At 31.8% G+C, this 16138-nt stretch overlaps 1 protein-coding gene across 1 annotated transcript in view; it reads right to left on the bottom strand.

Annotated features, from left to right (window-relative positions):
- The window catches only part of LOC143258478 (zinc finger protein basonuclin-2-like), a 162156-nt gene extending 146368 nt beyond the window's left edge, over positions 1-15788 (bottom strand). The window contains exon 1 of the mRNA XM_076517519.1: positions 15295-15788. Within this exon, the coding sequence (XP_076373634.1) occupies positions 15295-15367 (73 nt within the window). The 5' untranslated portion in view covers positions 15368-15788. The remainder of the gene's footprint in view (positions 1-15294) is intronic.
- Positions 15789-16138: the final 350 nt, after the last annotated feature.

Below are 16138 nucleotides of genomic sequence, written 5' to 3'. Positions count from 1 at the left end.
GCATGACGTCCTCGTATAACTCATATTTAAAGCCTGTTCATTTAGAAGCACGATTGAGGTATGCAAGAAAGCATGTAGATAAACCCTTTACCTATTGGAAGAGTATTCTTTGGTCAGACGAGACTAAAATCGAGCTTTTCGACCACAATGATGTTCGCAATATTTTCCGTAAGAAGGGGAAACGAAATCTTCCAAAGAACATCGTTCCTACAGTTAAACACGAAGGTGGCTCGATCATGCTATGGGGTTCCTTCAACTTTTCTGTTGTAGGCAGCCTTCACCGCGTCAACGGAATCATGAAAAAAGAAGAGTACGTTGATATATTAGGCACTTATATCAAGAATGACGCTCGAAACTTGCGGCTTTGGCGTCGTTGGATCCTCCAGCACGACAATGACCCTAAGCACACATCGAAATATGTGTAATCCTGTTGCAGAGGAACCATATAAGTGTTCTGAAGTGGCCATCGCAGTCACCCGATCTCAACCCAATTGAAAACGTTTGGCATGAGTTGAAGACCAGGGTTCATCAGCGTCATCCGAAAAACTTGCAAGAGTTGGAGGCCTTCTGTAAAGAAGAATGGAAGAAAATACCAGTCGAGTACTGTCAAACGATCTTGGAGGGCTATGTGGAGAGATTGTGCCATGTAATTCATCTGAAAGGCTACACAACTGACCATTAAAGTAGACGCACGAACACTTTCTGCCCTTTTTATGTTTGGTTATTTGTTTATAAACAGTTTATTTGTCATTCAATTTACATACAAATTTATGTGGATGTGTGTTAATATAATATTTATAATATACCCTACTTTCATTATCCTAATCGTGATACTTTTTAAGTTATAAGGAAAAAACTACTCACAACGCAGGCGTACGAACACTTTCTGTCGTAACTGTAATTAAAGTGTGGTAAATGCGGTTGATATACACATACGATATTTCTGCTGCGGTATTTTAGACGAATCATTTGTTTATTTTGTCAATAATGTTTGTAGGTGTGAGTAGAATAACTACTGTTCACTTGCCAGCTTAAATGTAAGGTTGAATATCCTTAAAGGTTCTTTGGTTGCAAGCACAAAGCATATTTATGCGAAATCAACATTTTAAGGATAGATATAACTGATCTGCTTCCCATGATATGTGATTATAGATAAGAATATAGTTTGTTCAGGGTATATTAAGTTTCATTATTTTATTATAACTGAAAAATCAAGCTCTTTGTTCCTCTTTGAAAATTAGGGTTCATTTGGTTTATGAGTCACACAGTTATAAATTATGTTGTTAAAACATGAAGAATAAGGTTTCACTAGGAGGAGTTTGAGTCAAATATTGCTTAAACATATAAACTAATGATTCAGTGAACGTTTTGAAAATTAGTCCCATATATATCCACTCTACTTGAGAAAAAAAAAGTAAACTCACAAATGACATGGCTGTGCAATAAAAGTGGATTTTCCAACGAAATCATTATGCATTGAGAAATAAGGGTTAATTTATATTTAAACACGATGAGATTAAAATTATACATATTTTGTATCTATGTATTTATTTTTAGTATTATTCATTTATCTTACTAATTTTACCATTATCTGAAAATACAATACTTTTTTCGTATCCGTTGTAAAAAAACAAGAGATTTTCTGCCTACCTTTGGCATAACTTAAAAAAGAAAAGAGTAACTTTTGCTTATCTTTCATTTTCTTAATCACCAACAACTTTTTCATATTTAAACTTTATTATGCATTTCGAATCAATAGACAAAATAATTATATGATATACAGGGTGTGGACAAAACAAGTGGCCCCCGTTGTAAATGTTGTTAATTTGTTATATATTTTATTACATAACAGAAATATATGTAAAACTATATGTTTTTAGAAAGCACTTGACGAGATCTCTTCAAATATGATCGCAAATCCTAAGTTTAACACTGGTTTTTGTAAACATCTTAACTTTTCATGATTTTAGCTACATTTTCTTATAAAAAGTGTTGTGCACCTGCTGTAGTTTCTTAAATCTTATTATTTCAGTTAGCCTACAGAATAAACAAACAAGTTTCTCGGAATGGCCAGATTAATCAGGTGATATCAATTCGATTGAAAAGTTCTGGCCTGAGTTAAAGCGATTAGCGAAAGATTGCAAACCAAACACGGAAGATGAACTTTTGAAGTATTCAAAGAAAGAAGGCAATCAATCACACAGGAATATCTGCATAAACTCATTGAAAGCATGACACATTGATGTGAAGCAGTACTGAAATCCAAGGGAATACCGATTAAATATTTACCTGTGAAACCGATTTGTGTTATTTGAAATTTCATTTTTATGTTCGATAATTGAAAGATTATTAACCTCGAAACGTTTGGCCATAAACCTCGGTTACTAACTTGTATGCCTTGAAAATATCTGCTTTAACCTTATCATAATCTGTACAGTCTTTTAGAGAGAGAGTGGAATATGTTTTTTTGTGCTTTACCAGTTAAAACACTCTGTAATAATAATTACTATTTTTCTATGGATTATATCAAGGTTTGGGCGACCTTCTCAAAATGTTGGAAATATTTATTTACTCCATTTTCTTTGAATGGTGGTACTTTAATATACTGATTAAGTGTAAAGTTGTAATTTTGTCTTGGTCGGTCCGAGTTGAGTCTGTGTTCCATTTCTTTGAGCTTAAGTATTTGTAGCTTCATTGCAAATCTTTTCTTTCTAGGCATTTACTTCCCTCTTCAGCTTCGATACGAACTTGTTCTTTTTATTTTTCGGCTTCGATATGAGCTTGTTCTAGTTCGACTTGTTTGTATTCCTTAACCTCTAGTTCTAAAACTTTAGCAATTCTCTTTGTGATATCTTTCTAGTTCTTTGAGAGAAGATGATTCAAGACAATCTTGGTAATGAGACGTAATCAAATCTTGTTGGCACTGATAAATATAAATTGAATTACGATTTGAATTTATTTCGAATTTTGTCTCTGATTCATATCTTGGACATGATTCCCCAGTTTATTAGTTGTGTATTACAATTTGAAACAACTTGACAATGATTTTAATAATAATTTAGATTTAAAATTTAAATAAATGCTGATATGTATCAAGTTTATTATATTTGCCAACAAGATTGATACACACAGTTTTTCTAATACAAATGTATTTTATTATGCAAACAATATTACAATTTACAAATAATGATTTATATACAATAGTTTTAGAAACTTACAAACAATACCGAATCTTCTATTTGGTTTGGAACTTACATGATATCTTATGAGGGTTCACGATGAGCTAATTAATCTCTTGAGTTGATGTAAATCCAATTCACTTAATAGAGAACTAACTACCTCTGCGTTCTTGGTTCATCACACTGAGGTAAACTGCTGAAACTACATAAAGTATTCGTAAAAATATTGATGTCTAGTGGGAAACCGCTAAAGTTAAATGCCTTATAATTAAAACAAAATTATAAACGTTTCTGGTCACATATATAAAGTTTCCGATTAATCAGTATTAATCAAAGTTACAGAGTCCGAGGTTTATAGCACGCCAACTGAGGTAGAACAATGGTTTATATTGTCTTTTGGCGCGTCATGTTGGTTACATTTATATGCGTGAGAAGAGTATCTAGAAATTTCAGCCTGCACAACAGTACAGACGATGCGCTAGTGTTTACGTAGGTAAATAAATATTGTTGATTCTTACATTCGAAAGTTTTCTACAATATTAGTGAATACCCGGGAATTTTGCAATAAAAATTTAACAATATAAGTTTTTTACATTTATAAGTGTAAATTTAACTTATACAAACATCAATGTGTGTGTTTGTATTTTTCTTATAGCAAAGCCACATCGGGCTCAGCAGTTATAACAAAACACTGGAATATCAGACTGTTTCATTTTTTCACATTTTATTAATTTTTTCAACCGATTTCGTAATTTCAAAGGTCACTTCTCAGGACATAACTTTACCAAGAATCTACAACAGAAATATTCAAGTAATATGCTTCCTAAGTATTTTCAAGATAATTTTTAACTCAGCAAAAACCTTTTAGAAAACATTTTTTAGACGACTGTTCTGTAACAGGGAACGATACTTAAGTTGTTTGTAAGTTTGTTGGAATTTTAAATTCAATAAACAAGAAAATTAATTTTATGTTCAAAAGAAATAAAGTATTATCCTTTTTACATGTGTTGGTAAGTGTCTCACCAGAAAAGGAAATTGTAACTGACATTTTTATATATACACAAATTCATATCAATATATAATTTGTTTTAATAATTGTCCCGATCTTGAAAACTAGATGCTTCTATAATTCTTGCAGATAGATTACATTGTTTGGTTTCCCTGAAGAAACGAGAGTTAACTGGTTATTAAAAATAACATTTTTTCCGGTGTCAATAACCGGAAAAAAGCTATATTAAAAGATTTTGAAATAGTTAAGAATAGCTTTTTAATAAAGAAACATTTAAACAAAGAGATCAGTAATGGTAAAGAGAATATAACATATTTTGTTGTAACTCATTGTCCAAAACATATACATTGATATTTGATTTGTTGATATACAAGTGAAACAAATAGTAGATACAAAATTGAAAGATGTATTCAAAGATAAGATTATTTATCAAAAATAGATCCCAGAAAATGTTATAGATTATTGGAAAGAACCCAAAGAAAGAGTCTGGCATTTTCAGTTCCGATAGAGAGAACTGTTATCTCTATAATTTAGATTACATGAAAATTACCAAAACAACAAAGAACAATACTAAAGAAAATTTTATTTTCATTAATAACTCATTTTATTGCAGTTCTTAGAAAGTAATAGGTATTTTAGAAAGTTTAGATTATGATGAATTCTATATTGGTGGAACAAATAATTTAGGATTAAATATATTTTTAAAAAAGTCAATGCTAGATTCCTACCCCCCAAAACACTATATCCCAGCAAACTTTCAACAGATATATTTTGAAAATTTTCATAATTCTGAAAGAACTATATGTTCATATTTTCCTTTTTAAGCACATAATGTAAAACATAAAAAAGATTAATTTCGAAAATTATGAATTTTTGCGTCGCTTTAAATAGATAGAAGTAACTGGTTGTGTAAAGTCAGTAGGAAGTAAGAAATGGTGAGAAATGTCACTAACACTTATAGAAAAGACAGTAAGTAAGAAGCATGAAATAAATAAATTGTATTAGAAAGTATAATTAGAATAAAATTTTTTTTTTTTTTTAAGTATATTGGCTATTGAATTATTTTTGTTTGTTTTTGGTTGGAAATCACTTATAACGCTTATATATGAAGCAAAACATTTATTTTTCTACCTAAATACTAATGACGTCATATTTATTATCACATATAGATTTAAATTCTGATAAAAAATGTATTAGATTGCCCAACTACAATTAAGGTTTCAACCAAGACGACAGACTTCGATATTGAAGCTAAACTTATAACGAACACAGTATTCATAATTTGTCACGAGGTTACTTTACACATTATGTATTAGTAAAAAATGATTCTGATGTGTTCTTACGACAGTTTCTGTCGATCTCCAAGTCTCTCTCACCACAAATCAGTACAAATTAAAGAAGCCTATTTTACGAAATTTTAAATGAGTTCTCAAGAGTTCCTAAAACAAACAGGACATTTATTCGTAAAATTGGTTTGAATATTTCTAAACGTTTAAATATATTTTTGACAATAAATGTTCAGGTGGTTAAAACGCCTGACTCGTAATCTGAGGATCGCGGGTTCGAATCCCGTCATATCAAACATGCTCACTCTTTCAGCCATGGAGCGTTATAAGTAACAGTCAATTCCACTATTCATTGGTAAAAGAGTATACCAAGTATTATATTGCTAAACTAGAGACACCTAACGCAGATAGCCATCGTGTAGCTTTGCGTAAAATTCATCAAACAAACACTAGAGTCCACAGCAGTCGAAAAATACCTTAGCTCCTTTTGAAAAGAGACTCAAGAAGTTATCGGTAATTATATATTAACTGAGAAGAAAATATACAAATTAAGAAAACTATTTTGAATCTACTGAAACTCTGTTCAAGATAGCAAGATTGACAACAAGAGTGAAAAGATTCTGAACCATGACAGATGTAACTAAAGGCTTAAAAGTTAAAAAACCACAATAGAATATCTAGTACTGAAAATATTCGAACTTATTTTTAAAAAGGCTAATTACAGACTGATAAGAGTTTAACAACCTCAAGAAAAAGCTGTAAGCTAACAAAACTGACAAAATAAAATTATACAGGAAGAGTCTAACAACAGGCTAAGAAGACCAACTAACACAAGAAGAAGCTAAATGTACACTGAAAAGATTCAAACTCATATGATGAGAAGGTAACTACGTACTGAGAGGACTTATTCATAGAATAAGAAGTTAAATAGATCCTGAGAAGATTAAAACTCACTCGAGAAGAGTCTAATCACAGGCTGAAAAACTTCAAACTCACTCGAGAAGAATCTTACGCCTAACTATAGGCTGAGAAGACTCATACTTAAACCAGAAGAGCTAATTACAGGCTAAAAAAAGACAGGTTATAAATAAAAAAAGCTACATAAAGATAGGAAAATTATCTCTGAAACAGAATTAACTACAATTGTGAAGACTGTCTATAATTTAAGCTATGGACACAATCTACATTATAAAAAGACAAGTTAAAGACTAAAAAGCCTCTCAGTGCCACACTGATATATCCTCTGACTTCCAACGCTAGAAACCAGGTTTTGATATCTGTGGTAGACAAAGAACAGATAACTTATTGTGTAGTTTTGTGTAAACTGAAAATACAGTTTATAAATTTAAAATATTACGTATAAGCTAAGGAATATTAATCGTTTGCTAAAGAATTGTAAAAGTTGATAGAACTTATTTCATATTTGGCATTCCTAAGACATTTCTTAGAAAAAAGATTTAAGGGTTGTTTGAAGAACGACCAAAAGTATTGAATTATCTAATTGCCGGAAAGAACACCTGAGTGACTGTTGTTCGTAAATATTTAGGAATTTGGCCAATAGAAAATAAAAACAAAAACAAAATTATATACATACAATTCGAGTCAAAACTATGAAAAAAAAGTATTAGCATTTTGAAGGAAAAGAAAAACGAAAAATAAAAAAAATCTCTACAGTAGCCTAATAAAGAAAGGAATTAGAAGCGTGTCTATTCCAAACGTTATAGTCCATATAATTATTTACTAATCTTGGAACTAAATCAAATATCAGTATAGGGCATTGTACAGAGTCAGTCTGAAAAGCTTGGAAGTTAGTAAAATTTGAGGAAAGTTTAATAGTTATCGATGATATCTTTCAGAAGCCACTGCTTCATGTAGCAGTAAAAATATTCACTGGTTACATTTATGTTTTGAGATACAGATCATAACTTGAGTAAACGGAAGTAAACTTTTATTTAAGAGTAATTTATTTGAACGGGATCTGTTCTTTTAGATCACACAATTGTTCTATCATTAGGTAATTACACATTTCTTCAATGGTGTTGCAAACCTAGTCTTTTACTTCTCTAGTTGGAATGTTTATTTAGTTGTTTAAAAGTGTCATGACACTAAGTTTTATTTTATCTAAATAGCTTCCTCCAGCAATTAACTTTTATTGAAAATTAAAGGCTTTCACCTATAAAAATCTACTGATCTAGGCTGATAGCAAAATTGCCTTCCATCCTATAGGTCTATCTTTGAATCCCGTCTCCACCGCAACAGAACAGTTTTTCTCAGAAACCCTTTTGGGACAACGTCAGATTATTGGCCAAAACATATGATGTTAAACATTAGTGATTAAAAAAGTTTGAAAAATAATGGCTTACTAACCACGATAACAATTGAATTCTGACTGCCACAATGTAAATACGTTACTGAATACCTATTTATTTAAATAATGTTTATAACATTTCAAAATTAATTAGCTTTTATAGTCTTGAGAGGTTTGGAGAATGCTTTTATTTTTTATAAGATATATTAAAGTTTGCTCATGTTGCATTATTTTTTGAATTTTATTTTCTTTCCAGTTAATTAGCTGGTTATTTTTAATATTATTGTTACGAGAAATCAGTTCTCAGATTAGTTTTGTTTATCTTTCACGATGTTCTTTCAAAAAATACTAGTTTAACTTTATATTGCTTGCTATCATTTTTGTAAGTTTGTTTGGAATTTCGTACAAAGCTACTCGAGGGCTATCTGTGCTAGCCGTCCCTAATTTAGCAGTGTAAGACTAGAGGGAAAGCAGCTAGTCATCACCACCCACCGCCAACTCTTGGGCTACTCTTTTACCAACGAATAGTGGGATTGATCGAACATTATAACGCCCCCACGGCTGGGAGGGCGAGCATGTTTGGCGCGACCGGGATGCGAACCCGCGACCCTCAGATTACGAGTCGCACGCCTTAACACGCTTGGCCATGCCGGGCCAGTTTTTGTAAGTATATTAAATATGCTATCTGCCATCAAGAAAATTAGAAACAAATTGAAATGATGAGGGCGTCAAAGTTATTTGAACCGTATATTATTTTGAGGGAGAAACGCGGGTCATCGGTAAGTTTGTGGGCTTACAACGCTACAATACGGCTTTCGATTCCCCACGGTAGACAAAGCACAGATAGTCTATTGCTTAGCTTAGAGCTAAAACAAGAGGGAATCCTCAACAGCCGCGGCACTTGAAATTGTCTGAAGTATGGATAGAGTAAATTAATCTATGATACTTTTATTTTTATTAGCTATATTTTGTGAGTCTGCAATACCAAACATGGGCCGCGCGTATACCCAGTTTGATTTTGTTACTTATTAGGACATTTACTAGCCTAACCTCAAATTAACATTTTTCTAGACAGGATTCGAGTAAATTAATCTATAAGACCTTGAGCATGGTGAAATACATTAAGCTGAAGAGTGTAATCTCCTGAGTCCAAAGCTGTAGTTAGATCTCGAATCGGTCAAGAAATGATGGAGCTGTGAGCTAAAAGTCTGTGCTTGAAAAATAAAACAAACTCGAAGCCATTCTGTAAGCCACTATGCAGCAGCTAACAATATAAACATCCTTTGGCTATGTATGCTTTACCTTGATAAACTTTGCCTAGTACTGTTGTTATCTTATGCTGTATTTTAAGCTTGTTCCTCATTTGTTATTGTTATTATCGACTTGATGAGGTAATTGTTAGGAACGAAATATCACATTTATTGCTGTTGTTTGGGTTCTTGAGGTGAACAACGTCTGAGGTAGGAATGCTGTCTAGGAATCTGTGATTCTATAATATCTATTTAGTTTGAATGTCAATAAAACATTCTTCACTAATGAAATTTTATTACATTATTTTACAATGCCATTCTTCCTTGCCTATTATTATTGATAAATGGCGTATATTATTAAAATAATTGCAAACATTTGATACTTTTGCAGTACACCATAAGTACATATTAAAAAATAAAAATTATACCTCTTACTTGGTAAATAGTTATTTCTTATTTTTTTTTTTAAATGGTCATGTAGCTAGGGCGCTTGATTCGCAATCTTAAGTTGGTAGGTTCAAATTCCCGTCCCACTAAACAGGCTCGAGGGCTCTATAACGTTGCGATCAGTTCTACTATTCGTTATTAAAAGAATAGCGCAAGGGTTGGCGGTGAGTGGTGGTGACTATCTGTCTTCCTACTAGTCTTACACTGCTAAATTAAGGACGATTATCACAGATAGCCCTCGTGTAGCTTTGCGTGAAATGAAAAGTTATCGACACTGCTGTATTTTACTTGTTGAGTCAGCGATAATATTAGTGACATACAATGCTAAAATTTCGCTAAGATACAATAAAACGCTAAGATTCCACGAAATGAACTTAGTGCATATAGCCCGATAAATAAATATATGCGACAAAAAGAAGAACAATAACATTACTAAATAAGTCTGATAAAAAGTTGATAATTGTATCAGACCCCTACCGACGTCTCGTAACTAGTTGTTTCGAACTTGGAAATCATATTAAAACCTGAGATAAGCCAGAAATTTTTATTTTTTCTCCAAAAACTTCAATATACAACAGAGTTGATTCAGTTTTGATTCTTACTGAGAACTGAGCTACTTTATTCATCCTCATAATTTTTAGCTCAATGACTAATACGAAGATTTTTAAGACTCATTTCTAGCAATACCGCAAGCATCATTTGGTTTCATGTTGAAATGTTACTCAAATCGACCCGAAAGATATCCAGTGGCTGAAGATTTACATCGCTGCTGTCAAACAAGGCAATTGTTCTATCAAGCTAACATTTCAGAAGCAAAACAACGTGATAAATTTGAAGAAATTTTCTAGCTTTACTGTTGGCTCAAAACCAAGATTTGCCTAATACACATATAACAACATACGTTACATGAATTAAACTGAAAGAAACGTAGGTATTAAATTAAATGTATAACAATAATCTTTCACATAAGTAACCAATTATTAAACTTATAGTAAGTAACTTATGTTTAGCATTATAGTTTATCTCCGACGAGTTCTGATTCACTATGTTACGTACCTTACGTATTACGATTTCAAATAGCCAGAAATTGTAATTTAGAAGTTGTTTGAATTTCGATATGTATCAAATGTATGATATTTGCCAACTAGAGTAATACATGCAATTTTCTTTCTTAACACAAATATATTTTACCATACAAACAACTATACAATTCATAGTAACGGTTATTACAAATATTGGTTTATATACAATAGTTTTACAAACTTCTAACTGTACTGAGTGTTTCTTGTTTGAAACTGACTCTTTTCTCGATGTTCACAGACAGCGAATTAATTCTATGTTGAAAAACAGGTACACTTCTCTTTACGGCTAGCTAGCTTGAAGCGCAAGAAAGTTTTTCATCCACGACAGTATCTAATGTCATTGTATAAAGGCTAACGACCGAAGTTGATTCACAGAAGTTAAACGGTTTGGTGTGTTTGCATTCTATAAACTTTTTGGTCAATATCTATAGTTTTCCGATTAATAAGCGTTTATCACTATTATAGCTCCCGAAGCTTTAGTATACTGACTGTAACGACCAAACAATATTATATTACTGTATCTGCGTTTTGTGGTAGCTAGCTTTTACACTCATTAGGTGAGATTCTCGTACGTTCAACAATATTCGAAGATACGCTAGTGATTTCGTGAAACATATGTTGTTGATTCGTATTTTTTAGAATATTCTACAAATTAATAGAGTAGACGGCACTTGCGCAATACACATCCAGCAATATACGTCACATGCATCAAACTGGAACAAACGCAAATATTAAAATAAATGTATAACAGTATATTCGTATTAAACTCACAATAAGTAACGAGAACTAGACTTATAATGAGTAAAATACATTAAACTTACAGTAATTAAGCTGTATTAAACTTAAAGTAAATAAATTATATTAAACTCTAATAATTAACCTAATTTAAACTTTTAGTTAGAACGTAGATTAAACCTTTAGCAAGTAACGTATATTAAGCTTCTATTAAATAAAAAAATTATAGTAAGTGACCTAAATTAAAGTTACAGAAATATAATATCTTTATAAATTGTTTATTGGCAGAATGCACACAAAAAAGCGTGTGTTTGTTTTCTTATAGAAAAGCCACACTAGGATATCTTCCGCCGTGTCTACCGAGGGGAATCAAAGGCTGATTTTAGTGGTGTAAATCTCTAGACCTACCGTTATCCCAGCGAGGAACCAGAAACAAAACTGCTAAAGTAACACCCTGTTGTTCATATTTTTACTAAATGCAGTTATAATTTTTCTTGAATAGACGCTGTCTTGTAAACATAGTAATTACGAACTATTGAATGGGCACGTTTTAACTTAACATTATACACTATCAACTGTTGTTTGTTTGTTTGTTTTGGAATTTCGCACAAGACTACTCGAGGGCTATCTGTGTTAGTCGTCCCTAATTTAGCAGTCTAAGACTAGAGGAAAGGCAGCTAGTCATCACCACCCCCCGCCAACTCTTGGGCTACTCTTTTACCAACGAATAGTGGGATTGACCGTGACATTATAACGCCCCCACGGCTGAAAGGGCGAGCATGTTTGGCGCAACCGGGATGCGAACCCGCGACCCTCAGATTACGAGTCGCACGCCTTAACACGCTTGGCCATGCCGGGCCTATCAACTGTTGAGTAAGTATTATGATATGGCAAAAAGTATACTAACAAATATAAATTATTCAAGTAAAGCCTTGATTTGTTGAAAATTATTAAATACTGTACGATTATTTTGTTACTTACTAAGTGTTTTCAACATGAGCTGTTAAACCGTTTGTGTGTTTGTAATTAATGATAAATCTACACGTTTGAATATCTATAATCTGCCAATCATGAGTATCGAAAGGCGGTTTCTAGCATTGTAAGTCCAAAGGTATACCACTGTAATACTGGGGACACTCCTTAATTGATAACTTGTTATGTTAATATCTCCTAATGTTTTCTAAACGAATTGTTAGAAAAGTGACTGTATGAACACATTAAAAATTGAATATTTTGAGAAGCTAATTCTAAAATAACATCTTGTTATGCTTAACATTAAATATTTTCCAACCCTCATTACTGTTGGGAAAATACAATGTAACAAAGCTTATCTTTTATTTAAAGCGCGAACTCTGAGTGAATACCATTTTATGTTTAACATTACAGTTGTCTTAACCCTAATTATTGCCACGTAATAAAGTTTATCTCATATTTCAAACTACAAATTCTGAGTGAATATCTGTTTATGTTTAGTAATTTATGTCTCATAACAGGAACAGCAATAAATGAATTAATTGTTTCCTAGCGAGACATATAGTTAGAAGAGCCTGTGTTTTAAAATTTATTGTTTGTTTCTTTGTGCTGCTTAGAATAGCGAAATAACGTCCAATTATTTGATAAAATTTTGCGAAACGAATCAGAGCTGCAGCTGTGAGTGAAGTCAGATTTATTGGATTGGTATGTTTATAAGTTGTTTTTTAAAAATATTTTCAGTATAAAACGTAGATAACTAACATAATATTACGTTTAAACTTCATATAATACAAGCTGTGTTTACAAAGAAAGATATATTTTCTACCGTAAAAATTATAAAGCTGACAGAGCTAGAAATATATATTTTTTAGTTGGTGGCTGTTAAATATTCAAATACAGCTCAAAAATTTTAAATAAAAGATTCTATGAACTAGAATGTCAGAAAGCATGTTATTAAATCGAACCGGTCTAGACATCGAGCACGTGTTTCATTTAGACGTAATTTAACTACGTTTTTATACGTTTGCTTGCTTTGGTCATTTAGCAATAATTTGTATTGTTTTATCAAATGTAAATAAGTGTTAACTTATTTTCCCTAACTCATTCATAATTTACCCAACTTAATCATTTCTTTTTGTAATCATAGTTTTAAATAATTTTGGGATAAAGTGAGAGTAGAAAAGACTATTTATAATTTGAATATTACCTTACTTTACAAAGATACAAGCAATAAAACTACAAAATACGAATGTAGATTGACAGATCACTGTCAACCTACAACAAACGAATATAGTCTGACAAGTCACTATCGAAATACGACAGTAGAAAACAATTTGACAAGTAATTATCGATATACAATAAGAGAATATAGATTGACAGGTCATTATCGACCTACAACAACAGAACGTAGTTTGACAGGTCATTATCGACCTACGACAACAGAATGTAGTTTGACAGGTCACTATCGACCTACAACAAAAGAATACATTTTGACAAATTTCGAACAAATTACATCAACACAATGTAGAATGAGAGACCACCATCGAACTACAGTAGCAATAGCAGCAACACCTATAAGGAAATTATGACGTTGGTTTAAAATAATGTAGGTTAGATTTTATGTGCAGTATCGTCGATGGCTATTCCAGAAAACAATTATAATTTTCTGACTTTTCAATAATAGATTTGATATATTTTCCAGCTACCATCCTCTATAATTTAGTTCATTTACCAGATCATGAGACAAGTTTGATTAATTGATTGGGTTTTCGTGTTAATAATTTGTAGAAGAGGAACAACAGTTTTAATGAATTAAACCAATGATATCAATCTCGTTCTATTTAAATTGTATTAGATTAAATTTTACTGCTGTGCAATTAAATGGTAATGATTATATGTTCATCAGAAACCATTAATTCAAGCTATAAGATGTTCAGAGAAGAGCGGAGGAGCTATATTTTTACTTTATATGTTCTAACGATTAGTATATCAGAAAATGATATTATGAAAAGTTTCGTAAGATTGAGATTGTTTTCAGTGTCTGTTTTTACAAACACATGTGTTTTAGTTGTAGATAAGAAATAAAAACAACCTTCTTGTAAAATATATTTTAATAAAAATATGTCATCGTCTTAATATTCACAAAGGTTATTTACTAACTTAACACAGCTGTTTAGTTTTCTAAGTTGGAGAAAGAATAATCATTGCTATAGAATTTTATGTAGCAATTGCGTAATGATAAACATTACACTTCGACTGTGTGTGTTTTTCGTATAGCAAAGCCACAAAGAGTTATCTGTTCAGCCCACCGAGGGGAATTGAACCCCTGATTTTAGCTTTGTAAATCCGGAGATATACCGCTGTACTAGCAGGGGGCACCCTTCCGACTACTTACAAATGTAGTATTTTAACAGTCTATAAAGCATTTCTGGTGGTTTGTCAAAGAAAGGGCTGGGGTGGGGGTGGGATAAAAATGTATTTTTATATAAAATCTGAATTTCTTTGTAGACAACAATAAAAGGGACTTTCAAAGTTTTTTTTTTTATAGCAAAGAGAATTATTGAAGTGGAATATAAGCAAATAAGTACACTTAACATATACTATAGTTAACCCTCGTATGACTGATTATTTTGACTAAAAGTACATATTCTATTAAAATAAACTGTGTAGTGTTTCAATTTATGCTTATATTTAATATTGGTTTAATTTCATGTGTGGTATAACTCTTAGTTGTAGAAATAAAAAAAATTGTGAAATCTTTTTAGTCACATTTAATTATATAGAATTAAATTTCAGTTTATCCTTTATATAATAAAACTGGTAACAAAGAAAAGAGACAGTTTAAGAAGTAGTGACTCTTTGGATTGTCTATCTCTAGAAATAAATAATGACTAATAATATATACGAGTGTGTGTGTGTGTAATTTTTAAGTTCAATTTTTTTTCTTTCCGTGTCACATAAATTCAACACATATACGTTCTAACCATATGCCAAATTTGAGATATGGGAACCATTTAATTTCTTACCATTAGTGACAGGAAACGGAAACACTTGAGAAGTGCCAAGAAATTGAAGCCATGGGTGGGCCAACATGGTCATGGTTTCTTCCAAATCCAGTCTAATGGTCAATTTTGACCTACGATATCTGTATGGGCACTTTGCAGTTGACAGAAACCTGTTCAAACACAGCCAGAAACTATAAAGCAGATGCAGATTTTAAGTTTACTTTCACGGACCACGTTAAGGATACAGAACGATTTACTGAATTAAACAAATATAAGTATTTTTATAAGTCCGTACAGATTCCTTACATTGTGTATTTATTATCAACTTTATATAATGCGCTTCAAACAACAAAAAAATAGTCTGTTAAAATACATTGTTCAGGTTAAAAAAGAGCTACAGTAGATAATCATAACGATATTTTATATAGTTCCAGCACGATCGTTATTTGCCTGAGTTCTATATGGAAAAATATAACGCTGCAACAGCCTATGCACTCACGGTTTAGTTCACGTCTGCTTCTCACAGAAAGAGCGGAGCACCTTTCCCAATACCGAACTGAGCTGAAAAAGACTCCTCACAGGGGTAAACGTACGGCTCCTCCCACCACCAGATGTCGCCTATCATTGGATAATAAATCCTGTCGTAAAAGGACGATGTGAAAAATTTCTTTACGTACGTATGTATATACGTATATAAACACACGATCTTGCTTATATACACTAATATATCAAGAAATTAGAAACTTTTTCAGAAAATTAATGTCAGTCCAAAGTCAGTTCTTGGAACGATTTATTTTACACAGGACATGCAAACTAGGATAAATTTAATCACGTGATCCTTGGTATATTCTCCATCTAACCTGTA

The sequence above is a fragment of the Tachypleus tridentatus genome, chromosome 8 (genome assembly GCF_004210375.1).
Source record: "Tachypleus tridentatus isolate NWPU-2018 chromosome 8, ASM421037v1, whole genome shotgun sequence".
Lineage (NCBI taxonomy): Eukaryota > Metazoa > Arthropoda > Merostomata > Xiphosura > Limulidae > Tachypleus > Tachypleus tridentatus.
The sequence above is the reverse complement of the archived record's forward strand: the minus strand, read 5'-3'. Positions and strand labels throughout refer to the sequence as shown.